This window comes from Heloderma suspectum, chromosome 2 (assembly GCF_057233095.1).
Source record: "Heloderma suspectum isolate Gila_16-S chromosome 2, 16-S_ref, whole genome shotgun sequence".
Taxonomy (NCBI): Eukaryota; Metazoa; Chordata; class Lepidosauria; order Squamata; family Helodermatidae; genus Heloderma; species Heloderma suspectum.
Genome location: NC_139459.1, coordinates 372,996,170 through 373,023,791, shown reverse-complemented (window position 1 = coordinate 373,023,791; position 27,622 = coordinate 372,996,170). Strand labels below are relative to the sequence as shown.

The following is a 27,622-nucleotide window of genomic DNA, read 5'->3' as shown; positions in this document are numbered from 1 at the left end:
CATATCTGGGCGAAGTGTTCAGTCATCTGACCTGACATAAAGCACCGTCCAGGTTCATATCCCACCGTAGCAGAATATTAAGTCTCTATCCAAGGGAGGAAGGATTTTAGGTTGTTTGGTTCTGATACTAAATCAGGAAGGTGGTGAGCATCACTGGAGGTATTTAAACACAGGCCTGATGGCCATCTGTCAGGGATCCTGCATTGCAGGTCCTACTCTGAGCAGGGGGTTGGACTAGATGACCTCTAAGACCACCCCCTCCAAATGTAAAATTCTATTCTTCCAAGCCCTAGTAAATTCAGTGGGTCTTACTCGCTAGTATTTCATTTATTTTAAGGATTTCTAAACCGCCCTTCATCCTGAGGGATTTCAGGATGATGTAGGAGAGCCTTTGCCAACTTGGAATTCATCTCCCAGCAGCCCCCAGCCAGTGTGGCCAATGGTCAAGCATGCTGGGAGTCGGAGTCTTTGGTCTGGGTTTCTCTGTAATTCTTACCATTTGTTTTCTTTCCCCCCAGGGAGGAGTTGAAATTGATAGCTGGGATCACCCAAGTTTTGCTTGTGGAGGTATCTGTTTGTCGGGAGCCAATACCTTGCGGAGTGTCTAAGGAAAGCTGATGGGGCTTGTGAGACTTAAGTGGGGGCCTCCTCACCGAATCCTTGCCCAGGAATGAAAGGAGGATCTATGGGCCCTTTTGGGAGCTCCGTTTGAGGAGAGAGAGGAAATGGATGGGCTGGGCCCGGAAGGGGAGGGAGGAGGAAACGGCTGCAATGCCATGCAGGTTGGGAGCAGTGGGGCATTCTGGGAAAGAACCATGCAGAAGACCCTGGCCAAGGACACGTTCAGCTCCGACAAACAGCGCCAGCGCTTCAGGCAGTTCCACTACCAGGAGGCCGAGGGGCCCCGTGAGGTTTGCAGCTGCCTCCACGATCTCTGCCGTCAGTGGCTGAAGCCGGAGTGGCACAGCAAGACTCAGATCCTGGACCTGGTGATCCTGGAGCAGTTCCTGGCCGTCCTGCCCCCGGAGATGGAGAGCTGGGTGAGGGAATGTGGGCCGGTGACCAGTTCCCAGGCGGTGGCCCTGGCAGAAGGTTTCCTCCTGAGCCAGGCGGAGGACAAGAAGCAGGAAGAGGAGCAGGTGAGAGCGTTTCATCCTGGTACTTCCCAGGGGCTGCGAATGCATGCAAGGGGGTTGTACTCTTAAATGCCTCCCTGGTAGTCCTTTCTGGGACTAACTCAAGGAGTAGATTTCACTCTGTCTTTAAGCAGATCATTCTATTTCCCTTCCAGATAATTCTCCAGGGTGTGTGGGAAGCTCAAGCGGGGATGTATGGATTTTGTTTAATCCCTTCCATCTGTGTGTCACAGATTGTCAGGTGTCTTACGTATTTATTAATTAAATGTATTACTCGCCCATCTGGCTGGTCACCCAGCCACTCTGGGCGATGTACAATAATAGAAACAGTTTAAAACAATAAAATTCTACATTAAAAAAATATTTCTAACAATACCCTAACCCACCCCAAATGCCTGCCTGAACAACCACATTTTCAGTGTGTGGCGGAAGCTCCTTAAAGAGGGGGCATGGCAAAGTTCCCTAGGGAGGGAGTTCCACAGAGTGGGGGACACCACAGAGAAGGCCCTCTCCCTCGTCCTCACCAGTCTAGCTGTCGTGGCTGATGGGACAGAGAGAAGGCGATCCGAGGCTGATCTTGTGAGCGGCCCGTCTGGTGTTGCTGGAGGTGCTCCTTGAGATAGGCTGGGTCGGAACTGTATAGGGTTCTAAAGGTCAAAACCAACACCTTGAATTTGGCCCGGAAAACAACTGGTGACCAGTGCAACTCCTTCAGCACTGGAGTGATGTGATCTTGCCAGCGGCTGCTTTTAATCAGGCGAGCTGCCGCATTCTGTACCAGCTGCAGCTTCTGAACCATCTTCAAGGGTAACCCCACGTAGAGCTCATTACAGTAGTCTAGATGAGAGGAGACCAGGGCATGTACTACCGATGGGAGCAGATGGTTGGGAAGGTAAGGGCTCTGCTGCTGTATCAGATGGAGTTGGTACGGTGCTGTCCGGCTCACAGCTGACACCTGAGCCTCCATGGACAGCTGGGAGTCCAAAATGACCCCCAGGCTGTGGACCTGGTCTTTCAAGGGTAGCCGTACCCCATTCAACACCAGGTCAACATCCCCCAGCCTCCTCTTGTCTCCCACCAAAAGTACCTCGGTCTTGTCAGGGTTTGTTGTTGTTGCTCAGTCATTCAGTCATGTCTGACTCTTCATGACCCCATGGACCATAGCATGCCAGGCCTTCCTGTCCTCCGCTCTCTCCCGGAGCATGCTCAAGCTTCAGCTTATTCCTCCCCATCCAGCCACTCACCGTCTCCAGACATTTGGACAGGGATTCTACGGCCAACCTTGGTGAAGATTTGAACGAGAGGTAGAGCTGCGTGTCATCTGCATACTGATGACACCGCACCCCAAACCTCCTGATGATAGCCCCCAGCGGCTTCACATAGATGTTAAGTAGCATCGGGGAGAGGATGGAACCCTGTGGCACCCCACAAGTGAGCGGCCACGGGTCCGAAACCTCCTCTCCCAGTGCTACCCTCTGGTACCTGCCGGAGAGGAAGGACCGGAACCACCGCAATACGGTGTCTCCAATGCCCAACCCCTCCAGGCGGTCCAGGAGGATACCGTGGTCAACTGTATCAAAAGCCGGTGAGAGGTCGAGGAGAACAAGGAAGGAGCATTTGCCCCTATCTTTCATTCTGTCGTCCGCTCATTGACAGATTTGGATTTTTTTTTCCCCTTCAGAAAAGTCTACAGAAAAGCCTGCCACAATTTATGGAACTTTCACGGGCACGTGACCTTTTGTGTATTTTTCTTAACTCAGCGTACAATTGGTGAGCAGAGCGCACACACACAAAAGATTGCTATGCAGCAGAGGCCGAAGGGAGAATAGAGATGTATAAAATGTTGTGTGGTGCGTTTGTTTTTCATGGCACATATATGAACGTATTTTGCAGCAACGTTTGCACTTTTGTATGACTAAATTTGCAGTTCCGGAAAGTAAAAAAATGGTTTGCAGCTCCGTGGCAACTGCGTGACTTGGAAAAAGCTGTCCCGCTGTGGAATTGACCAGTGGGATTCATAGAAATCCAAAGTCTTCTGAATCCGCTGTGGATTTCTCTGACATCCAAGTGTAATTCTAGTAGGGATGTGCGAATCAGCAAAACTCAAGCTCACCAAAATTCCCTGAATTCCATCTCTTTCTGACTCAAATCCGTATCAGCTTGCGAGGTTTGTTTTTTTCTTTTCACATGCAAATCCGTATGTATCTCCGTGCGTATATTTCCAAATGTATGCATCCGTTGTGCGCATCTTAGAAATGTATGCATTCTTCTCCCAGAAATGCATATTTTACCTTAAAGCTTTTGTTGCCTGTAATGAATCCTTGGAAGAGGCTGGCAGGGTTTCCCTTATGACCTGGATCCCTGAGCAACTCCTTAAGGATCTCTGGCTTCCTTAAGAGTCCCACCTTCCTTCTTAGAATCATAGAACAGTAGAATAGTAGAATAGTAGGGTTGGAAGGGGCCTATAACACCATCGAGGCCAACCCCCACCATCGAGGCCAACCCCGTTCTTTTAAACTTCCCCTTCCCAGTAATGTGGCGTTTAGGTTGTAGACGTAGAGTGATTTGACACTCTAGACACGGGGTTTAACCCCAACAGTTCACTGGAAAATTAAAGCAAGCAAATCACAACTCATTACACAAAGGCATTAAGAGAAAATAAAAGTTGCAATATGCAAGTTCCTTTACTCTAGCTGCACTTAGACTCCTCTAGGCTGTTTTTTCCTGCTCTGGTCCTCTGACCTGCTCTCATTGTCTTAGCCTTTCTGACTCTCCCTTTTTATATCCTCTTCCCCCGAAACTGAAAGTACTGTTTCAAACCTGAAGAAATGAAACTTAACCGGGGAAATGAAACTGAAACCTAACCAGGGAAATGAAACTACTCCTCTCAGGGATACCCCCTCCCAACAAAAAACTCCAGGCCTCTAGGCCTGACCTTTTTCTTTTCCTTGCCTCTGTAGGCCTCAAACCTTCACACAAAATGTATTTGTGTGCATTTTTCAAATGTATGCATGCTGTCAAACACAATTGTGAATCACACTGCACACTTGGAAATGTATGGACTTGGACTGCCGATTGCATTCAGCTCCATGCTCGGTCTGGAAGGGGCGAACTAAGTAAATCTCGATAAAAAACGAACTGAAACTAATTTCTCGTATATCCCTACATTTGGGTGCCACTGATTGCCACAGCAGGCTGTGGAATTGCGGGTGGAGGGATAATATATCCTTTTGCCTGTATCGTTTCTCTAATTCAGCCTTCCCTAAACCCGGTGCCCCTCCAGATGTGTTAGACTGCACCTCCTGTCATTCCCAAGCAATGGCCAGGTTGGCTGGGGGAGATGGGAATTGTAGTCCAACACATCTAGATGGCTCCAAGACAGGGCAGGCTGCTGAAATTCCTCTCCCTCTCCCCCCCACCCCCCGTGGGATCCTTGCTTGTTTCAGGTGTGGGAGCCAGTCCTAGAAGTGGCCGTTGATTCTCTCAGGTTGGAGAAGGACCTGCCAAATACCTGCCGGAAGCCGCTGTTTGGGTGGATCTGGCAGGAGGATCAGTCTTGGGATGCCTGTGTGGGTAAGGGCAGAATTCCCTTGTACCCGAGATTCTGAGTGCTGTGAAGTTCACTGGAGAATGTTCAGCTCTCTATCTTTCTCCCTCTGCAAAAGCTGCTATCATAATAGCCCAGCCCTAAGTTCAGTATCCAAGGCCCTGTTTACTGGACTGCCTATAAGATCTGTTAGATTGACTGGAACTAGACACGGGGCCTTTTCAGTGGCAGCCCATCATTTGCAGAACTCTCTCAGAAAGGCTATACAGCTGCCCCTGTCAGTACTGGCTTTTAAATGGTTCTTGTGAACCGCCCAGAGAGCATCAGCTATTGGGTGGTATATAAATGAAATAAATACATAAATAAATAATAAACGGGTTTTGGAAGGCCATCTGTTTCAAATGGTTTCTAGCTGAGATGCTTTGATTTAGTGCGTAGGCTGGCCTTTGGATTATGGGTTTTCCCCCCCGCTGGCTTTCAAATTGAGTTTTTAATGGTTTAATTAAGGAATACTTAGCTGGACTTTTTTGTGGAGATTTTGTTAGCTACTAACTTAAACAATGGTATAGTGTTGAATTTGTGTTTTATAGTTTTATATTTTCTTTATGTAAGCCACCCTGCGTTGAAAAGCAGCCTAAAAATCCGTATTGCTTCCAGGCCCCGTTCAAAGTGCTGGCAATTACCTTCAGAGCCCTAAACACCGTGGGACTGCAAAGCTGAAGAACCGCCTCTTCCCAAAGGAACCTGCTCGTACTTTAAGGTCTTCTGTCGAGACCCTTCTTCAGGTGGCTTTACAGCAGGGGTGTTGAGCTTCAGGCCCACCTGGGGGGCAAATCCAGCCCTCAGTGGTTCCAGATGGCCACGCCCACTTCCCCTGGCCCCACCCCTTTCGCAAGCTGCTGATCGTTTGGGGGTTTCCTGGCTTTTGCACGGGTTTCTCTCCCCCTCCCCCCACATTCTTAAATGTTGAGATGCCACTCCGAAGGTTACTAGCAGTGAGAGCTTTAAGCTAAATTATGCTGGCTTTTTTGGCCCCACCCCCTTTTGTCTTTGGCCCTGCCCACCACTGGCATGTGGCCCTCGAGAGCTTCTGCAAAATGGAACCCGGCCCTCGGGTCCCATAATGCTTCAACACCCCTGCTTTACATTCCGTGATAATAAAGGAAAGGGCTTTTTGGCAATAGTGCCCCATTACAGGCTGCCCTTCCTACAGCGGTGTCATCAGATGCCCACATTGCAATCTTTTCAGTGCCTGGTTAAAACGTCTTCATGCAGGCGTTTTAACTTGCACGTGTTTGAATTATTATGGGTTTGACCTGTTGTTTTTATTATCGTAACGATGTTGTGATAATTGATTGTACCCTACCTTGAAATGCTAGAATGAAATCAGTCAATCCTAAAGGAAATCAACCCTGAGTGCTCATTGGAAGGACAGATACTGAAGCTGAAGCTCAAATATTTTGGCCACCTAATGCGAAGAGAAAACTCTCTGGAAAAGACCCTGATGCTGGGAAAGACTGAAGGCAAAAGGGGAAGGGGACGGCAGAGGGTGAGATGGCTAGATAGCATCACCGATGCAATGAATATGGACTTGAACACACTCCGGGAGAGAGTGCAGGACAGGAAGGCCTGGCGTGCTATGGTCCATGGGGTCACAAAGAGTCGGACACGACTGAACAACAACAAAAACACATGCACTATAAAATAAAGAAATAAATCTAAACCACTAAATAAGTACCTTGGCCCTGCATGCGAAAGAGGCGTTTTGTGTCCAACATCAGCCAGAGTCCCTTTGCGATGCTTTGAACATCTTTCTATCACTGTCTTGTTTAGAGGCAAGGGAATGACCCCGCTGATACCCTCTGAATTGTCTCCTCTTTGTGGCACTGCTGTGCAGCCAGCTCAGGTAGGGGAAAGATCATCAGATAATATGCACAGGGGACTGTGTGTGTGTGTCTCCCTTTGTGTTATGAGGCCTTGTTTATTTCCCTTGCCTAGGAGAGCTTTGCACTGGAGGTTGGAGCTCCAAGGGAACTGTTGCTTCAGCAGTGTTTCAGGTCTGATGGAGAGTGTACCATTTTAGGCTGTGAGTTCTGTTGTTGCTCTGCACTCTAGCCTGGGTTGCAGAGTTCTGCTATGGATCATATCTTTAGCAGAAGGCAGGTTTCTCTGGGAAGCAAGAGGGAAAGCAATCAGCACTACAGAAAGGAGGCCAGACGGGGTTGTCTGTATGATGCTCCAACAAGGAGCAGATCAAAACTGAGCCTTAAGTAAGAATTTGCCTGCCTTTAAGCTGGTTGGCTCCGCCTCTGGCTGAGGCTTAATTTTTTTAAAGGGTCCTGGCCTGTTTTAGGAGTCCCAAGCTGTGATAACATGGTAGTGGTTGTGGCATGTGAGCGTCTTCCTTGGGGGCTGAAGATGGCAAGGCAATCACCTGTGGAGCTGACCCCCGTGATCTTTCTGGGGAAGTAGGTCCTGGGGAGGCCCACCCATGACTTATCTGAAAGCCTTTCTCTTGACAGTGAATCTCCCAATTCTGCCAAAACACTTGGTCATAGTCTGTTAATAGGGAGTAATTTTCTTCATCTTTCAGGGTCTGGTGCCCTTTGATGAGGTGGCTGTGTACTTCACCAAGAAGGAGTGGGGCCTGCTGGATCTGGGCCAAAAAGCCCTTCACAGGGAAGTCATGCTGGAGAATTCTAGGAACGTGGCCTCTTTGGGTAAGGGTCCCTCTTTTGCTCCAAGTTCAAATGGTTTGGTGAAGTAAGAATTCCAGAAATTGTTCTTTATTACAAGTGAAGCTTATGGGAGGTGTGTGCAGGGCTGGCGTTAAGGGTGGGCATGGTCAGGCAGTAACTGCCACGGCCTCCTTGCTCCCTGGTCCTCTGCCTGTCAAGCAAGCAAGTGGTAGCACTGATGGGAGGGAGGCTGAGGAGCAGGAGGAGCTGGTGACAGAAAGTGGACTCCCTGAGGCAGGGGGCACATGGAGGGTGTCTTGCCCAAGGGCCCTCCAAAACCTGGAGCTGGCACCAGGTGGGAATTGCGAGGAAGCAGATTTTTCTCCCTCTGTCTGCCGCCCACTTTTCTCCCTCTTTCTTTATGACACCGCCTTTTCTCTCTCTTTCTGTCATTGCCCTCTCTCTCTTTGACACTGCCTTCTCTCTCTCTCTCTCTCTCTGATACCTTTTCTCTCTGTCTTTCTTTCTGACCCCACATTTTCTCTCTCTCTCTCTCTCTCTCTCTGACACCCTTATTTCTTCCCTCTCTCTTTCTGACCCCACATTTTCTCTCTCTCTCTGACACCCTTATTTCTTCTCTCTCTCTTTCTGACACCGCCTTTTCTCTCTCTTTCTGACACTGCCTTCTCTCTCTCTTTCTGACACTGCCTTCTCTCTCTCTCTGACACCCTTCTTCTCTCTCTGACACCACCTTTTCTCTCTCTTTCTTTCTAACCCCACCTTCTCTCTCTCTCTTTCTGACACTGTTCTCTCTCTCTCTGCCTTTCTGACACCCTTATTTCTTCTCTCTCTCTCTTTATGACATTGCCTTTTCTCTCTTTCTGGCATTGCCTTTTCTCTCTCTTTATGACACTGCCTTCTCTCTCACTTTCTTTGACACTGCCTTCTCTCTCTTTCTGACACCCTTATTTCTTCTCTCTCCCTCTTTCTGACACCCCATTCTCTGTTTTGCTCGCTTCTCCTCTTCCTCCCTGCCCAGTTGGCTGTTGGGTGAGGAACAGATTGCTCTTGTCAGAGGTCTGAAGTTGCTGAGGGCTTTAGAAATTAAGCCAAGGGCTGCATAAAAAATCTGCACAGGCGTAATAGCCCATTCCTCCTCTGTCTTCTCCTCCTCTTTTTAAACAACAACAACAACAACAACTACAGTGTTAGCACTTTTTACATTGTTGCACTGCGGTTGTTCTTGGCTGTTGGGTTTACTTTGGTTTTATTCTGTAGCTGTTTACTTTTTTTTCTTTAGGTTTTTACATTATGCTTTATTAGGTTCACATATTTTATGAGTTTTAACCTCTGTTTTGTGAACTGCCCAGAGAGCTTTGGCTATAGGGTGGTATAGAAATGTAATAGTAAAAAACAAAAACACCATAGATCTCTAATAAAAGCCAGTAGCATGACAGCTATACCCATAAGGCATGGATCCCCCTGCTCCCAGCGTCAAGTGGCACAGTCTATGAACATGTTGAGCAAAGGGCTGGATGCGGCCGATCTCGTCTGATCTCGGAAGCTAAGCAGGGTCAGCTCTGGTTAGTGCTTGCATGGCGGGCCGCCTGGGGATCAGGCTTCCTGCACTGAGCAGGGGGTCGGACTCGATGGTCTTGCAGGCCCCTTCCAGCCCCATGGTTCTGTGTGATTCTGCTGGCGGTACTGAGTAGTTCTAAGGTTGTGGAAGCAGGACTACTCATGTACTACAATAGCACTGAGTTGGCTGTGATTCCTGATGAAAGGCTTCTTACCAGATTTCTCTCTATTCAAGCAGGTAACAGGTGGGGCAGTGAGAGGGATGACTGAACACATGGAGAGTCATTGGAAAGAAACCCGTATCAAGAGGAAGAAGAGGCCTTCAGAAACAAAAATGGGCCAAAAAAGCAGGAGGAAAACCAAACAGAGAGGTGGAGGAACAAATCCATTATTTGTCAGGGGGGCGACTTCCATGAAGTTCCAGTTCAGGAAGAAAAGGAAGACGAAGGAATATGGACATCTACCCAGTGTGTGAGAAAATCTTCAAGCACAAATCAGACCTTAATGTCCCTGCAGAATCCACATGGAGGAGAAACGATATCGGTGTCTGGAGTGTGGAAAGAGCTTCAGCAAGAGCTCAAGCCTCACTTCCCATCTAAGAAAACACACAGGAGAGAAACCGTATAACTGCTCCATATGCAGTAGGAACTTCTGTGATAAATCAGCTTTTAATACACATCAATTAGTTCATTCAAGTGATAAGCCACATAAATGCTTGGCCTGCGGTAAGCGTTTCATTCGGCGTTCACGGCTTCCTTCCCATGAAGGGTCCACACAGGGGAGAAGCCGTTTAAATGCTTAGTGTGTGGAAAGAGCTTCCATCGGAGCTCCAATCTTACTTCACATCAAAGAATTCACACGGGAGAAAAACCTTATAATTGCTCAGAGTGTAGCAAGCGCTTTTGTGATAAATCACACCTTATACATCAAAGAATTCACACAGGGGAGAAGCCATATCAATGCCTGGCACGTGGAAAGAGCTTCAGATACCTTGCCACCCTTGCTTCCCATCAAAGCACACAAAATAGCAAAAAACCAAATAACGGCTCAATATGCAGTAAGACCCTTTGTGATAAATCAGGCTTTAATGCGCATCCGTTAATTCATTCAAGGGATGAGTTACATCAGTGTTTGACGTGTGGTAAGAGCTTCAGTCGGCATTCTCAACTTACTTCCCATCAAAGGGCCCACACAGGGGAGAAGCCATATAACTGCTCACTGCGTGGAAAGACCTTCAGTCGGAGCACTCACCTTATTTCCCATCGAAGAATACATGCAGAACGGAAATCCTATAACTGCTCAGAATGCAGCAAGAGCTTTTATGGCAAACCGCATCTTCGTGTACACCAAAGAATTCACACTGGGGAGAAACCATATAAATGCCTTGAGTGTGAAAAGAGCTTCAGTCAAAAGAACAATCTGACTTCCCATCAAAGAATACACTCAGGAGGGAAACTGTATCAGGACCAAAAATATATATTCTTGGAGAGTAAGAACTTCAGTACGAATGCAGATCTTGCTGTCCATCAAAGCACACACACAGGAGAGAGACCTTATAACTGCCCAGAGTGTAGCAAGAGCTTTTATGATAAACCACGCCTCCTTATACACCAAAGAATCCACACAGGAGAGAAATCGTATCAGTGCCCAGTATGTGCAAAGTGCTTCAGTCACAATGATAATTTGACTGTCCACCAAAGAATTCACACAGGAGAGAAACCATATCAATGCACAGAGCGTGGAAAGACCTTGCGCCAGAAGCAAAACCTTACTTCTCATCAAAGAATCCACACAGGAGAAAAACGCTATCAATGCCTGGAGCGTGAAAAGAGCTTTTATGATAAGTGTAAGCTAAAGAGACATCAGAGAGTTCACAGAAGGGCAGGAAAACCCATAATATCTTGGAATGTCAAAACTGTTTCAGCTTGTGCATCCAACCTTATGTCACAACAGAGAATGCAGTCAAGAAAGCCAGTATATGATTTCTGAGACTGAGCAAGAACTTTGTTGATAAATACACATTGGAGGGACACCTCCCTGGCTTCCAAGCAATTCTGGTGGGGAAAGAGCTTCACTCAGAATGGACTTTATAAATGCACAGACTTTACCAAAATCTCTTGTAAGAAACCAAGCTTCCATCAGGGTCTCACCTGATGCTGACTGTCCCACTTGTGATTACCCTCTCTTCACAAGCAAGAGGTGGGCCCATATTTCTTAACTTGGGCTGTGCAATCTCTTGTAGCCTATAATGTACATTATTGTGCCTTTGCTAAGTCCTGTCATCACTTGCCAAAGATTGCTGGGCAAGCAGCTTGTGTATGCTCTATTGTACTTGTGCCTTAATTTTCTGCCTGGATTGCTATTTATTATCAAAACATAGACATTTGGGAGACGCTACGGCTCTCCGTTGGACTGGAGGTCTAACTATGTCCTGCTTTCCCAAGTGAAATTTTCCATTAAATGTGTTGAGCCGATAGCAGAGATGTCACATTCCTGAGGTTAGTAATTTGGGTGGTGGATTTGAAAAATCCTAAAATTAACCTTTGGGAAATGTGCCAAGATGCTAGATCCATTCCATTTCCTAGATCCTGGAATTGTGGGCTAAGGATGTGCACAGATGTATATTCATGCCCTCTTGAGCAGGGTTGTATGGATTTTGTAATAGCTGTTCCATCTGTATTTCTCAGATTACCAGGTGCCTTTCATTCCATTGTCTGCTCATTGGTGGAATTGGATTTTCCAATTTTGTAAATTTGCACAAGTTTGCATTTGCGAAAATTCACATTTGCACAAATTCACACTTGCGCAAATCCCCCCAAAATGCACATATCCCCCCCAAATGCACATTTTCATGCTTTATGCTTGGGGGGGGGGAATATGCATTTTCGGCTGATGTTTTTAAATTTTACATATTTTTCTAAAACTACATTTGTGTAAAATTTTGGAAAGCAAAAAAACACTATGCAAGTCCGCAGAATCTGTGCGACTCAGGAAAAGCCAGTCCACTGCGGAATCCACAGGTTGGATTAACAGAAATCCAAACTCATTTTATTCCCTTGTGGATTTCTCCGACATCCCTACCTCTGAGTGCTCCTTTTAACATCTGTTGGTCTGTAGCAAAATAGGAAAGCCAGTGCTGGTATATGCGGCACTGAAGATCAGTCACTGTGGCTGTCTCGGGCAGTCTCCAAAGTCTCTCTTTTTCAATCAACCACTCCTTAATATCCAGTACAGTTGCTGATTACCAGTGCCATTTTAGCGGCAGCTGAACTCTTGAACTTATGGCTGGAGGAAATTTCAGGATGAATGAGGGCAAACAAGCGGAGATGTCATCCAGACAAGATGGCGATACCATGGATAGGGAAACGGACCAATCTGTTTAGAAATACATCTGATCTTAGATGGGGTTGCACTCCCTCTGAAGGATCATGTCTTAAGCCTGGGCCCTGATCCAGCCAGGACCCACATTAAACAGATTCGAAGGTACCAGTATGACTTATGTCCACTTGTGTGAAAGAATGATAGTTCATTGATGGAAAATGGATGCAGATAATGAAAGCAAAGAGAAGCTTACATAGCCCGTCAGTCAGTGGATCACAATCCCCTCAGTCGGTGTTGCTCTGGTTCCCTTGGGGCAACAGGCATCGTCCCAGGGCTGTTTTCCTGAGCAGGTGGTGCACCTTCCCCCTCTCAGAAGAAAACAGGTAACAGGTCAATCTGCTCAGGATTTTATAGGGCTGGTCTCTCTGAGTTAAAGACTATCACAAGACGCACGCACGCCCCTCCCTCCCTTCACCAAGGAGGAGAAAGGTGGTGGTGGGGTTTCCACAGGAAAGAAAGTTTCTCACAGCAAAGAGAGAAACTTATCAAGAAAAGTACAAACTGTGCAAGATAGCTATTGACATCATCTAACTTTTTTTAGTAGCAAAAAGCACTAGCGTTCACTGTGCAGCTGTGAGAACTAACTGTAACGTTATAGCAGCTTCCAAGTGCTGTACCAAATGAGGATACATACGCTCCTAGACCCGGCATAGGACTCTGTGTAAGTTCACAGCTGCCTGCTTGCCATTCTTCCAAAACCAAATCCAATAAAGACCAAGTGGCACATCTTGGTTGTGCTCCTGGACTTGGTGCTTCTGGGGGAAGCCCAAGTGGTGGAGGAGGCCAGGAGTACTTTTCCAGCTTAGGCTGGTAGTCCAGCTGCAGCCCCTCTTGGTTATTCATGCTGTGGTGACATCCAGGCGGGACTACGGTAATGCGCTGCCTTTAAAGACTGGAAACTTGGGGGCAGAGTGCAGCCACCTGGATATTGGTGGGGGCTGGGCGGTCAGCTCCTGTGACACTGATGCTGCACCAGCTGCATTGGCTGCCGGTGCATTTCCGAGCCCAGTTTGAAGTATAGCTGTGCAAATCAGCAAAACTGGATCTTGCTGAAGTTTTCCGAATTCCATCTCGAAACTCGTTCCGACTAGAGTCTGTATAAGATTGCGAGCTTTGTTTTTTTCTTTTCACGTTAAAATCTGTGCATGTTTCCATGTGTATTTTTCCAAATGTACGCATCCGTTTTGTGCATCTTTGAAATCTGGGCATTCTTCTCTCGTTGACTAAAGTGTGTTTGTGCGCATTTTTCATAAGTACGCATTTTTTCATAGGCATTTTTCAAATGTATGGATGCTGTTGAATACATCTTTTTATGGCCCGCAAATCCCATTACAAGCTTGGAAATGTACAGATTTCAGCTGTAGATTCCATCTGAGTCTGCGAAAGATCCGGAAGGTGCAAATTGGGTTACTCCTGATAAAAAATGAACTGAATCGTTTCTCATACATCCCTAATTTAAAGTGCTGATTTTAACTTTTAAAACCTTGAAATGGTTTGGGACCAAGTTACTTGGAGGACTGCCTTCAACCATACCAGCCTGCCTGCATTCTGAGGTCATCAACAGAGGTTCCTTTTCACTTGCCCACCACCAACACATTTAGGTTTGCGACTACAAGGGGGAGGGCCTTTTTGGTAGTGGCCCCACACCTCTGGAATGAACTTCCATTGGGTGGGTTCGTCAGTCCCCTCTGCCATACAACACTTGACAGCTTTTCAGCATCAGCTTGTGTTGCTAGAGCTGCCTGCCCAGCAAATAGTTTGGCCCTAACTCTGGGCAGGATTTTGACGAGAAAAGAACAGAGATTATAAGATGACATAGTTTTTTGGGAAAAAAGATCCCCCCCCCCCAATCAGTTAGAAATACACTTAAGACAAGTATTGGAACAGAAAACACATTTTATTTTATCCTGCTAGAGAGAAGAAACAGATATGCAGAAGACTCTGTCTCTTTTCTGGCCTCAAAATGGGAAGAGCTTCAGACAATGGTAGCATGACATACTTTTAACAGACCTTCCTGTCTATTATTCTTTTCTTCCACAGGGCTTCAGCTTGTTATACCGGGTATAGACAGAGCAATACGCGTTGGGACCTACATGCTGTTTAGAACAGATTTGGTAACAACTGAAAGGGACCAGGAGTCGTCGTTCAGTTGGCTGTGCCTGGAAAAGATACTTGTTCTCTTCTGTCTCTGCTTGATTATTTCTCAAATGTATCAGTCACCCTGTAGCAAATTGTTCCCACGGCAGCACACACTAAAACAAAGATGAACTCCAAAAATCCATACACACAAAATCGGATCAGAAAGCAGCACAAACACCCCCAGAGACTAAAATATAACCGACGTCGAACATGGAGATCTTAAAAAGTGTTAAAAAGTAACCACTTTAAAACAGCACAGCAACAAAGGCACGCACGGAATTAAAAGGCCTTTGGGGCCAGAAGGAACAAAACGTAAGTGCCAGGTGGACCTCTCTGGGGAAGGCATTTGATAACAGGGGTTGGGGTGTGTGGGTGGGATGGGGCTACCACTGAGAAGGCCATATTTCAAGGCACTGGGAGCAAAACCACTGATGATGATCTCAGGAAGGAATATGTGGGCAGGAATGAATGGAAAGGAGCAATTTCTGCTGTACTGTCTGCCCACATGAGTGGAAGGAAGCTGTCGGTAAGATCGAGCAGGAGGAAGATGGATGTTGTTCCGTCTTCATGCATTCCCCAGTTTAGTTTCACCTGCAATGGAGGAAAGAGCATAAAAATACCCTGAGGCCTAGCATTTGATCAGAGATTGCCCAATTTATTTATGTTTACCTATTACATTTCTATGCTGCCCACTAGTTGAAGCTCTCTGGGCAGTTTACAAGACAAAGCTTAAAACCATCCAATACAATCATGTAGTGAAACAATGTAAAATCATACGTTTAAAACAGAAGAAAACCAAAGTAGTAACCAAGATAAAAGCCAGCAGCACTGCGAAGATCTAAAAATGCACTTGAATAATTTTTAAACCTGAACAGCTAAACAGGCTGGGGAAATAAAAAGGTCTTCACCTGGTATTGAAAGACCACAGTGCAGGTCTTTTCTGCCTAAGGGCTGTGCCCTCACTGCTTGGAAGCCCCCAAACCTGGAGCCTTCCGGTATCCCTACGCCCTACGGGGCTGAAGCTGGCAGGGCAGGAGGAGTATAGGGGGTGATCTTCGCCTCCCCATCCTCAGATCTTTCAGTTTTTCACTCGATGGGCTTTTGAGCCCTTCTAGCGAGGGCGCTTTGGAGGCGGAAGGATGGGGCTCAGGATAAATTGTATCCTGGCCTCTCCGGTCTCCTCCCCTCCCCGCCCACCAGAATGCTCAATTTCCTCCCTCTCTCAGGTCGATTTTCTGACCTTGGAGAGGCAGCCAGTGCAGCTGCAAGAGGGTCGGGGTGTGTGTGTATCTCCGACTCCTCCTTCCGAAGTCAGAGCGCTGTCTCCGACCTCGGAAGGGGTTTTCTGGGCCATTCTATGGTCCCTGGGATTCTCTCCCAGGGGATCACGGGATGGCTCTCTAGGAGGTACCTTAGAGGTACTCTCTACCTGTGAGGTAGATTAGGCTGAGAGTCAGTGACTGGGCCAGTGAGCTTCCTGGCCTAGGGTGGACTTGGACCCGGGTCTTCCCAGTCCAACACTCTATCCACTACACCATACTGGCTCTCTTTTGTCTGATGTCGGTGACAGTTTCAGAGCCATAGTAGGGCCGGCCCTACCGTTAAGCAGAGCGAGGCAGCTGCCTCAGGTGGCAGAAGAGGGTGGGAGTAGCAGCAAGCAGCTGGAGAACAGAGCTGTGTGCTGCAGGCAGCCTGCCCTGTGCTCCCAAAGCTGGTCTCCTGCCCTCAGGTGTGGAAGATGCTGCCCTGTCCCAGCACTGAGGTAAGACTCAGCTGCCAGTCCAGTTGGCTTTTGTCCATGGAATGAAATGGAAGTCCTTTGTCTCGGGAAGCAAAAGGTTCTGCGCCAGCCCTGCTTAGCAGGCCCTTTGGGGTCTCTGAGGTGGCCTACCTGCATCCTACCTTACGCCATGCACATTACTGGGACCAGCGGTGGTGGGACAGGAGGAGCTGAGATGCTGGGGCCTTTTCTGTTGTGGCACCCTGCTTGTGGCATACCCTCTTATGATGTGGTCTTTTCAGTAGAGGCTGGTGGCTCTGATGTCAGTGGGGCTGTGAACCCACTCTGGGTTTCAGTCAGAACTCTAAAGGAGCTATCCAAGGTGCTGAAATGGTTCTGGTTCTGACTGAAATACTGGTTCTGACTGAAACCCAGAGCGGGGTCACACAGCCCCGCTGACATTGGAGCCACCAGCTTCCACTGGGTCTTTTTCGACAGGGCTGGAAGTTCTGGCGAGAGACAATCTCTGTTCATACTCTACCTGTACTGCAAGGGGCGCTGTACTCAGCCACGGCATTTTCATCTGTAAAAACGGGGGGGGGGGAAATGGAAAGATGGTCAGGGCACAGATGTATGTTTCTCCCAGAGCATCTCTACACCAGCCTAAAATCCCGCATTTAAAGTGGAGCTTTCTGCTTCCATTTTAAATGAAGGATCACGATGGACTCCCTTTACATGCACTTCCTTCCCCCCCTTTTCCCCCTTATCTGAGTCTTCCATATATTTCATTATGTAGCTGCTAGATGGCGCTGTGGCCTAGCTCCTCTTATTGTGGCTTTTCCTCTTTTCATGAGGGAACTCAAGTGAAACTCAAGCACCGTAATTTCATAGCTCATTATCTCCGATCTTTAAAAAAAACAGAATAAATGTCATTTAGTGTGGGAGATGCCCTGGAGGTTGACGACATCACCTAAAGGACCTGCAAACCTCCGTGAGTAACCAATCTCAATAGCAGGATAAAAGCTCCCTTTGACGAAGCTCCAAGACTCCGCCTCCTGCAGCTTCCTCAATAAATTCCAGCTGTTGCCAATGTCTTTGTGTTTTGTTTTAAAGGGGTGGTTTTACAATCTGTCTGTCTGCCTCTCTCTATGTGTGTGTGTGTCTCTGTGTGTCTCTCTCTCCCCATTCTCTGTCTGTCTGTCCTCCCCCCACCCGCTCTGTCTTTCTGTGTCTGTCTGTCTCTGTGTTTCTCTCTCTCTCTCTCTCTCTCTCTCTGTGTGTGTGTGTCTCTCTCTCCACCCTCCATGTCCCTCTCTGTCTTTCTGTGTCTGTCTGTCTGTCCCTCTCTCTGTGTCTCTCCCCACGGTCTCTGTCTTTCTGTGTCTCTGTGTGTGTGTGTCTCTCCCTCTCTCTCTCTCTCTCCCTCTCTTTCTCCACCCTCCATGTCTCTCTGTCCCTCTCTGTATTTCTGTCTGTGTCTCCATCTCTCTGTCTCTCTCTGTTGTGTGTCTCTCTCACCTTCTGTGTGTATGTGTGTCTCTCTCCCCCTCCGTGCTCCCCTCTCTGTGAATGGCATTTTTAATTTTTTTGTAAGCTGCTTCAAGAATTAACTAAAAGATGGGATGATGACGATGATGATCATCTGAGCAGGTCTTCCATCTGCAGTCCTTTCTCACCAGTTTCATAGTAATCATAGACAGTTACGAAGGCTGGTTTCAGGCCCTGGATAGGCATGTCCTGCTCCACCGTGAAGGAGTAACTCTGGGTCACGTTATTCACCTATGGACAAGCAGATGGGTTTGTTTGAGATCTGATCTGGCTAATAGATACACAGACCTGGAAAGTGAGTCCTCACAGGGACAGGCCAGCCATCTCTCAGGGATGCTGCAGATTCTGCATTGAGCAGGGGGTTGGACTAGATGACCTCCAAGATCCCTTCCAATTCTATCATTCTATAACAGCCTCCCCCAACCTGGTTGCCCCAAATGTTTTGGACTGCAGCTCTGCAGCTGTAGCCAGCTTGGTCAATGGTTGGGAATGCTGGGAGTTGTTGCCCAAAACATCTGGAAGGCACCAGGTTGGGAAAGGCAGTTCTATGACAAGAGTGCCAGCAAGGAGACAATTTATTATTTTATGTATTTATGTATTGTATTTATGTATTTTATGTATTGTACCACACCTTTCCATAAAATATGCCCAAGGAAGGTAACGACAGTAAAATCTACAATAAAAGAAGTAACATAACAAATACTATCTAACCATCTAAAAATCACACAGGATCTTATAAATAAAAAGAAGCAGCCCATTAAAGCATCAGGTAGAGCAGGAATGGGGAACTTGTGGCTGTCCAGATGTTGTTGGACTACAACTTCCATCATCTGTCACTTTTGCCTATGCTGGCGGGAGTTGTTTAGTGATGTACGAAAGTCACTTACCTGGTCCCACAGCTTGCTTCGCGGTGGTGGGGAGGCACTTTGGTTCTCCCCCCGAAGTTCAGGCCGGGGGGGGAGGCGCCCCGCCTCGCCCGGCCGAAATTCATGGGCGCCGCCATTTGCGTACGCGCTTTTTTTTTTTTTCAAAGTCACCCGTGATAGGCTACGTAACGATTTACGTAGCCTATCACGGCTGACTTTGGAAAGCTAGCCGTGATAGGCTACGTAAATCATTACGTAGCCTATCACGTGTTGTTGTTTGTTTGTTTTTTACTTTATTTTGTAAAGGTGGCGGCGGCAGCCGGTCGGAAGACCAGCCACCCCCCCCCCCACCGAACCGCCGCCGGGACCCGCCGCCGAGAGGGACATTCGAGGGAGGTAAGTCCCATCCTGGGGGGGGGGAGCAGAGAATTTCACCAACAATTTGGGGGGGCTGAATGCGTTGGCATTCGGCCTCCCCAAGATTCGTGGAGAAATTCATGGCCATCCCTAGTTGTCATCCAACAACATCTGGTGGGCCACACATTGCCCACCCCTGGGGTAGAGCTTCGAGTCTCGAAGGAGTTAGGCCTGCAGTGAGTGTCTGGACCTGACAGATCTGCCAATACTTCCCATTGTGTGATGATGATGGGAGGATGTGAACTTGGGTTTGCTTTTTCCCCACTGGCAGTCAGACCTCTCTGCAGTAGATATTTATTAAGTCCCAGTGGCTTGCTCACAGGAGTGTTTCTCTTTCTCTCTCTCTCTCTCGGGGCTAAACTAGATGATACATTGAATGTGAATCCTCTAGCAGAGCCTACTTTTCTTTAAACTTTACTATAAGCTCACCGGCCCCTAATCTGGGTTGGGACCACCATGCGCTGGTGGGGTGAGGATTAAACCTTCCAGGTGGGGTGGACAAAACACGCCCGGTTTTGTCAGCATACATAAGGCTTCAGTTGGCTTTAGCTCCCTGCTGAGACAACATCCTCCTCTAGGAGGATAGTATAGTAGGAGAGAGTTCCAGCCAGCAGGACCCATTCAGACCTATCCAAAGTCCTATTTTCTTTCTGTGTTGATCTGCCTTCCTGCTTACCAGCTTTTCCTGCAAGCTTCAAGGGACTACCGAGTGGGATGCTGCCAGTCAGTGCTGACAATACTGGGCTAGATGGACCAATGGCTTGACTAAACATAAAGCACTTTCCCATTTTCCTATGACTAGATAGGCCTTTGGCTTGCTTAGCACAGCTCTTCTTAATCCTCCCCTCCTCCAGAGTGTTGTTGGAGAAGGAGTGGGGCCAAGAAGAGGAGCATTTTGCTTCTTGTCCCCATCTCTGGAATATAACCAAATCACGCGAGAGAAGGGAATTACCCCATTCCGGGGAATTCCTGAGAGAACTGCAATGCCCGTTCTCCCATGGTGGTGGGCAGTGGGACGGGTGGGGCGGGGGGAGAGTTTGCAATGAGAATCAATCAATCAGAACAGCTTTACTGCCTCATGAGCACGCGTTGCGTTTCCCAGGTTATAGGACGTTAGGGAGGGAGAGAGAGAAGGAGGGGAAAAACCACCTCCCCTCACTGTGCCCATTGGCCCTCCAAAAGGAACAGTTCTCTTGCCCGCCCTTCTGGGCCATACTCCTCACTCACCTGCTCCAAATACAACAGGACATGACTGGTGCTCACTTCTGTCCGCCTCACCTGACCTTGCCTTTGCAGCTGGAGGGGTCAAAATGGAGAAAGCTTCGTTATTATTGAGTAATGGTATCAAGCAGGGGTGTGCCTCAGATCTGGCTGATCCCAGATCCAGAAACTGAACTGGACTGATTCGGACAGAGTCAGGAGATGTTTGAATCAAAGCAGGGCTCCTCCCAAGCCGACTGAATTTGAACGCTCCTAAAGATTCGGATTCAGAGGGACACAGACAGTCTCCCAAAATGGATACATTTCTCCCCAAGCTCTCCGGAAAAGGAGAAGGAGGGGGAGAGGGTGGAGGGATGAGATCCAGCTAGGGCAGTCCTGATCTTCTGAGGCCTCCTAATGTCAACAGAGGGAGGGGCCCTGGCTTAGTGGTAGAGCACATGTTTTTGCACGTCAAAGATCCCAGCTTTGACCCCCGGCTTCTCCAGGTAGAGCTGAAAAATTCCTGCCCGAGCCCCTGGAGAGCCGCTGCTGCCAGTCAGTGTTGACAATACTGGGCTAGATGGACCTAAGGTCTGTCTCAGTGTAGGGCTGGCGGAGAATTTCTCCCCGAAACTTCGGGGGGCCGAGCGCCAACGTGTTCGGCCCCCCAAACAAGTTTCGGGGAGAAATCCTCCGAACCCCCCCCCGCACCCCCCCTGGGACGGGACTTACCTTCGCTGAATGTCCCTCCCGGCGGCGGGTCCGGCTGGCGGTTCAGCGGGTGTTTGAGCGGGGCGGGAGCTGCAGCCGGTCTTTCGACCAGCTGCCGCCGCCGCCATTGCAATCAAAGAAAAAAAAAAACGCCCCCTGATAGGCTACGTGACGATTCACGTAGCCTATCACGGCTAGATTTGCAAAGTCAGCCATGATAAGCTACGTCAATCGTCACGTAGCCTATCACGGGTGACTTAAAAAAAAAAAAAAGTGTGTACGGATAATGGCGGCCCCCATAGGGAGCCGCCATTCCCGTTCCTTATTTGGTCGCTGTAGTCTACGTAAAGATTTACGTAGACTACGGCGAAAATAAGGGCAATGCTATTTGCGTTGCCCTTATTTTCGCCGTAGTCTATGTAAACATTTACGTAGACTACAGCGACCAAATAAGGAACGCGAATGGCAGCTCCCTATGGGGGCCGCCATTAGCGTACGCGCTTTTTTTTTTTTTTTTAAAGTCACTCATGATAGGCTACGTGACGATTGACGTAGCCTATCACGGCTGACTTTGCAGATCTAGCCGTGATAGGCTACGTGAATCGTCATGTAGCCTATCAGGGGGCGTTTAAAAAAAAAAAACTTTCGCGTTCATGGCCAGGCGAGGCGGGAAGCCTCCTCCCCGGCCTGAATTTCGGCCGGGGCGAGGCGGGAAGCCTCCCCCCTGGCCTGAATTTCGGCCGGGGCGAGGCGGGAAGCCTCCCCCCCCGGCCGGAACTTCGCGGGGGGAGCAGCGAAGCGCCTCCCCCCCACCGCGAACATCCTTCGAGAACAGGTAGGGACTTTCGTCCACCCCTATCTCAGTGTAAGGCAGCTTCCAATGTTCCTAGAGATGGTTCTTTGGCTGTGGCAGCCCAACAAACAAACAGGGCTGTTACCTTCCTTACAGAGGATTTCACTGGGATGAATCCAGACAGCATCTTAATGTCGACAATCACCATATTGGAGTCTGGGCGCTGGCTGGAATAACTGGGAGACAAAGAGGGAAAGGAAGCGATTTCACAAATGATTTCTCCCTACTCCAGGCCCGGCCATTACACTGCATTGCCTCTGTGAGGTAGATCAGCTGATATTCTGTCAAGTGTGACGCAGGTTATCTCTGGGCCTGTTGAAGCCCTAGGGATCAGAGTGTTGGAAGGGTCCATGGAGATCTTCTAGTCCAACCCCTTGCTCAATAAGAGCCAGTGTGGTGTAGTTTTTAGGGTGGACTGGGGCTGGAGATGCCTTAGTTCTACTACCCATTTGGCTGTGAAATCCAGTGGTTGACTGTGAGCCAGTCACTGACTATGCCAATCCTAGCTCCCAGGGTAGTTATAAAATGGAGAGGTAGATCATGTATGATGCCTTGGAGAAAAGTGGGGATGTCTGAGAATTTCGTTTTTGCTTGCAAAACATGCAGGCATGTCCTGTTCAAAGCCCTGAATGGGATCGCAAGTGTGTGTCTGTCGAAAATGTTAACAAATTGCCAGACATGTCACTTCAGGGATTTCATTTATTATATTATATATATACCTGCCAAAGGAAGTGAGGCGGGTGGCTACTAGGAGGAGGGCCTTTTCTGCTGTGGCCCCCCGGCTGTGGAATGAGCTCCCTAGTGAGGTTCGCCTGGCACATACATTGCATTCCTTCCGGTGCCGGGTGAAGACCTTTTGTTTTTCCAGGCATTTTAGCTTTCTAGACTTTTAGCTGTGCTGTTTTAAATCGGTATTTTAAATCCCTGCATTGCTACTAGGTTTTATTCTGGTTTTATTCTGGTTTTCTTCTGGTTGTATTGTTTACTGTGGTTTTAATGTTTTATATAATTTATATTGTTTTATTATGTGCTCTTTGGTTTTAATTTTTGTGAACCGCCCAGAGAGCTTCGGCTATTGGTCAGGATAGAAATGAAATGAATACATAAATAAATAATTCTCTACACCGCCCCATAGCTGAAGCTCTCTGGATGGTTCACAAAAATGACGTTCGATTTGTGCACCCTTCCTGGTTCAATTTTGTGCAAATGTCCTAATTTGCAGAAATTTCCCTGTAGACTGAATCAGCCCCACTTTAATCTATGAAGGAAAGTTGCGCAAATTTGGGGAAATTTGTGGAAATCTCACATTTGGCTGCTGCTTGATTTCCACAATTTTCCTGTTCCTGCAGAACGAGCGGCGATCACAAACGTGAACAGGAATTGGGCATGAGAAGAGTGGTGAGACGATGTTGAGAGAGTCCTAGTGATCCCAAACATTGCTCGTTCGCCCATCCCTAGAGGAACTGCAGGATATGAATACAACAAAGTAATACAATACTGGCAAGGGAAGTGGTGGCCATTCAGCCAGCAAGGGTCCCTCTCTGTCTTCCCAGCCCTAGTGCTGACGTAGTGAGCCATATTCTCACTCAGCCATGGCCCATGTAGAAATTACCTGACGTTTATAGCAACATCAAATGTTCTGTGGGCCTTGGGTCCAGTGCAGGCCTCAGGAACCGTGTGCACATCCAGCGCAAAAGGTGATTCCTCCTGATCCAGCTGCACATTGTACTTTAAGGTGGTCTGGAAAGGAAATGACACTCTATGTTAGTGATGTGTGAACCAACAGAACTCAATCTTGCCGAAGTTCTCCGAGTTCCATCCTGAAGCTCATTCCGACTCGAGTCTGTATCAGATCATGAGCTTTGTTTATTCGTTTTCGCATGAAAATCAGTGCATACTTTTCCAAATGTACACATCAATCGTGTGCATCTTTGAAATGCACGCATTCTTCTCCCATTGATTACGGTGTAGTTTTTTTGCATTTTTCAAAGGTATGCATTTTTTCATGCACATCTTTCAAATCAATGAGTGTTGTCGAACCCATGCTTTGGGGTCTGCGAATCACACTGCAAGCTCGGAAATGTACAGACTTCGACCGCAGATTGTGTCTGAGTCTGTGTTCAGTTCAGAAGGCTCAAAAACAAATTGAAACAAATTTCTCATGCACCCCTACTTTCTGTGGCTGTGTTTGTTATGATGACCCAGACCTCCAGCCATGACTTGGGTCAATGTCGCAGAGGGAGAAGGACCAGTAGAACTGTTGGATTTGGACCCTGACACCACTGATCTCCAGTCTAGCAACCAGAGACCTACCAGTCCTGAGACTCTTGAACCAGGACCCCCAGTGACTAAAGCCTCTGAGCTGGACCCAAATAAGGTCTCAAGTGCCATTGAGTCTCCACACAACCATAGGCCATGTGAAATAGGAGCTAGCAAAGAGGTGATGGAGTGCCAACCTTCAGGCAAGAGCATTGCCCCTTTAAGGATCCTTATTCTTCAGCAAGGGGGCAGGTCCTGGGAGGGGCTGTCAAGCTGAGGATCAGTATAATTGCTCAGTCAGCACCCAGCCCTTGTCAGAACAACTCTTCCCTAGGAATTGTCCAGGGTCCCGAAGGGCTGCTCTCTGACCATATTTGTTCTCCAAGTCTCGTCTTGACCTGCTAAATTTGTCACCCATTCTCTACCTCTGGATCCATCACTCTTGCTGTTCACTCTCGACCACTGCTGAACTCCTATAAATCCCACCAGGAGGAGCTCATCCTTTCCAGGTCGTTGTTGTTGTTCAGTCGTTCAGTCGTGTCCGACTCTTCGTGACCCCATGGACCATAGCACGCCAGGCCTTCCTGTCCTCCGCTCTCCCCCGGAGTGTGCTCAGGTTCATATTCATTGCATCGGTGATGCTATCTAGCCATCTCATCCTCTGCCGTCCCCTTCTCCTTTTGCCTTCAGTCTTTCCCAGCATCAGGGTCTTTTCCAGGGAGTTTTCTCTTCACATTAGGTGGCCAAAATATTTGAGCTTCAGCTTCAGTATCTGTCCTTCCCATGAGCACTCACGGTTGATTTCCTTTAGGATGGACTGATCTGACCTCTTTGCAGTCCAGGGGACTCGTAAGAGTCTTCTCCAGCACCACAGTTCGAAAGCATCAATTTCCAGGTCAGGACAGGGGAAACAGCCAACCTGTGCCACTGATTGTGGGCAAACTGACCCCAGGGATTATCAGGTTCTGCTTCTCTCAATTCTTAATTTTTTTCAGTCTTCATTAAAAAAAAAAAAAAGTTTCCATGAAAATCCATATGCATTTTTGTGCGCGTTTCTCCTGATACATGCATTTTTGTATGCAATTTTGCTTAATATGCACAATTTTTTGCAAGCTGTTTTCCGGATGTCATGCATTTTTCAACACTCTTTTCAGTACTATACACATTTTTGTATGCATTCTTTTTATTGGAGAGCTCTGATGTCAGTGGGGCTTTGAATCCATTCTGGGTTTCAGACAGAACCAGACAGAACTCTAAAGGAGCTATCCAAGGCACAGAACCTAATTTGAGGATAGGGTTCAGCACCTTGGATAGCTCCTGTAGAATTCTGACTGAAACCCAGAGTGGATTCATAGGCCCATAGGCCACCAGGCTCCACTGGGAAAACTCCATTGTGAAACTCTGAGACGTGCGAAGTTCAAAGGAAAACTGACTTTTGGTTCACATATTGGTTCACAAGTGTGAAGTTAGGGAAACTGATATTAAAATTTGAACCAATTAATTTCTCTCGCATCCATAACTAACTGATTCGTACATTCTGCAGTGCTGGCCGGTGCTGTTCTGCTGCTGGGATCTAGATTGTATTGAGGCTGGTCCTCGGATAACCACTATCCGATGAGTACCAAGGACAGGACCTTCTCAGTGGTGGCCCCACACCTCTGGAATCAGCTTCCATCAGGTTCATCAGGCCCCTTTGGTGCATATCTTCAGGAAGGCTCTGAAGACCCACTTGGTTGTGATGGCCTTTGCATTGACTGTGGGCTGCAGGTTTTATAGTATTTTACTGAATATTCATTCATTGCTTGTCTATTGTGTTTTGCATAGTTTTGTATTGTTTTTTATTTTGTACGCCATCTGCTTGTGGGTTCCTGGTCGACAGCTGGGTGGCCACTGTGTGAACAGAATGCTGGACTAGATGGACCTTTGGTCTGATCTAGCAGGGCTCTTATGTTCCCTTACAGGCAGCCTAAAACTAACTTGAAATAAATAAATCCTCTGTTGCAAGGAAATTCATCCTCACCCAGCTTCTAGGGATGGGTGAGAAATTTGCTCCATTATGTGTTTTTTAAAATTAAAAAAAATTGATTTACCCTATTTGCACCAGTCCTGAGCCTTTCAGTGAGCTGTGCCAGACCTGCCCCGCCGCCCCATTCCCATGAGCTTTCTGATGCATTTCATCTCAGGGAGAAAATGCACACCAAAATTGTGTATCGGGAGAAGGTGTGCACAAAATGTGTACGTTAGAGAAAAATGTGCACACACCAGCATTTCAGCAATGTGAAGTACTTGTGTACATTCAAAAATGTACTCAAAGTGCATACATTACTGCATGTGCTAGGAAAAATGTACACAAAAAACTAATATCTATGCATAATAAAAAAAGATAAATGGCAAGCTCATGTAGAAACAAGATGGAAGGAGATTGACATCAAAAAGCCAACAAGGTCAGTGAGATAGAGACTGATGGATTGAGCACGCTCCGGGAGACAGCGGAGGGCAGGAAGGCCTGGCGTGCTGTGGTCCATGGGGTCACGAAGAGTCGGACATGATTGAGCAAATGCAAAAACTCCCTGGAAAAGACCCTGATGCTGGGGAAGACTGAAGGCAAAAGGAGAAGGGGACGGCAGAGGATGAGATGGCTAGATAGCATCACCGATGCAATGAATATGGACTTGCGCATGCTCCAGGAGAGAGCGCAGGACAGGAAGGCCTGGTGTGCTATGGTCCATGGGGTCACGAAGAGTCGGACACGACTGAACGACTGAACAGCAACCGCAACAACAAATGGCCAAAGGTTTCATCTGTGTGCCCACAGCCTCCTCCCTCTCTTCTTCCTTCCTTCTCCAGTCTCCCTCCACCCTCAGCTGCTCTGTCCCCCTTCGCTCCTCTGCTTCCTCTGGTGTCCTCCTCCATCTCTTTGCCCCACTGTCTCCAGTGGGACCTGAGAGCAGTTTTCCCTCTCTTCCACTCCCAGCACCAGAGCCGGCCTTGGCACACTCACCTGCATGTAGATGGAACCTTCCCCTGTGACTTCTGTGTTGTAGTCCCCGGGCACTTTGGGCAGATCCTGGCACTGGAGCAGCAGGGAGTTGGTGCTGTCCACCTGGAATTCCCTCTGGAAACCTCCTCCGGAACTCAGGGTCACTTTGCTGCCTGCTGCATTCTTCGAGTAGATGAAGACGCTGTACGTGGAAAGGGCCTGGAGTGCCACCACAGTGTCCTGCAACACAGGCCAGGGTGCGAGAGCCTCTCTCAGAGACAAGGGCATCACGCTATGTATACCCCTACCTGACCTTGTGCTATGGCAGCAAGCCAGAGAAGAACTCGGTGAAGGAGGGTTCATAACGTTCACCTTAACTTCGCAACAAGCATTACGAGTCTGCAAGGTTCATCTTCTGAGCCAAGGAATCAGATGTTCGGCAACATCTCTGTTGTCCTGTGCAGTTCTGCCTCCTGACTGTTCAGTTCCTCTAGAGAACAACCTGTGGTCCCTGAGCTACAAAACCATGCTTGGCCTAATTTCAAAGACCCCCTGGCAGCCCACTGGGCAGGGAAGAAGAGGAAGGGGGAGAGAGAGAATAGTGTGTCA

General features: G+C 47.9%; 2 protein-coding genes across 2 annotated transcripts in view; one reads left to right on the top strand and one right to left on the bottom strand.

Moving 5' to 3' along the window:
• The first annotated feature begins 779 nt into the window (after positions 1-779).
• Positions 780-10,928, top strand: LOC146356137 (uncharacterized). The gene is given in 8 exon segments (XM_084830021.1): positions 780-1,184; positions 4,583-4,709; positions 5,341-5,468; positions 7,277-7,403; positions 9,408-9,449; positions 9,452-9,619; positions 9,703-10,396; positions 10,490-10,928. Coding segments are annotated over 8 exon segments (2,094 nt in total). The 5' UTR covers positions 780-815.
• A 3,263-nt stretch (positions 10,929-14,191) lies between these two features.
• The window catches only part of LOC146356136 (alpha-2-macroglobulin-like), an 83,668-nt gene continuing 70,237 nt past the window's right edge, over positions 14,192-27,622 (bottom strand). The window contains exons 30-36 of the mRNA XM_084831160.1: positions 27,035-27,253; positions 23,387-23,514; positions 21,860-21,950; positions 20,238-20,306; positions 17,856-17,958; positions 16,721-16,762; positions 14,192-15,050 (exon numbers count right to left, since the gene is read on the bottom strand). Of these exons, the coding sequence (XP_084687286.1) occupies positions 15,025-15,050; positions 16,721-16,762; positions 17,856-17,958; positions 20,238-20,306; positions 21,860-21,950; positions 23,387-23,514; positions 27,035-27,253 (678 nt within the window). The 3' untranslated portion in view covers positions 14,192-15,024. The remainder of the gene's footprint in view (positions 15,051-16,720; positions 16,763-17,855; positions 17,959-20,237; positions 20,307-21,859; positions 21,951-23,386; positions 23,515-27,034; positions 27,254-27,622) is intronic.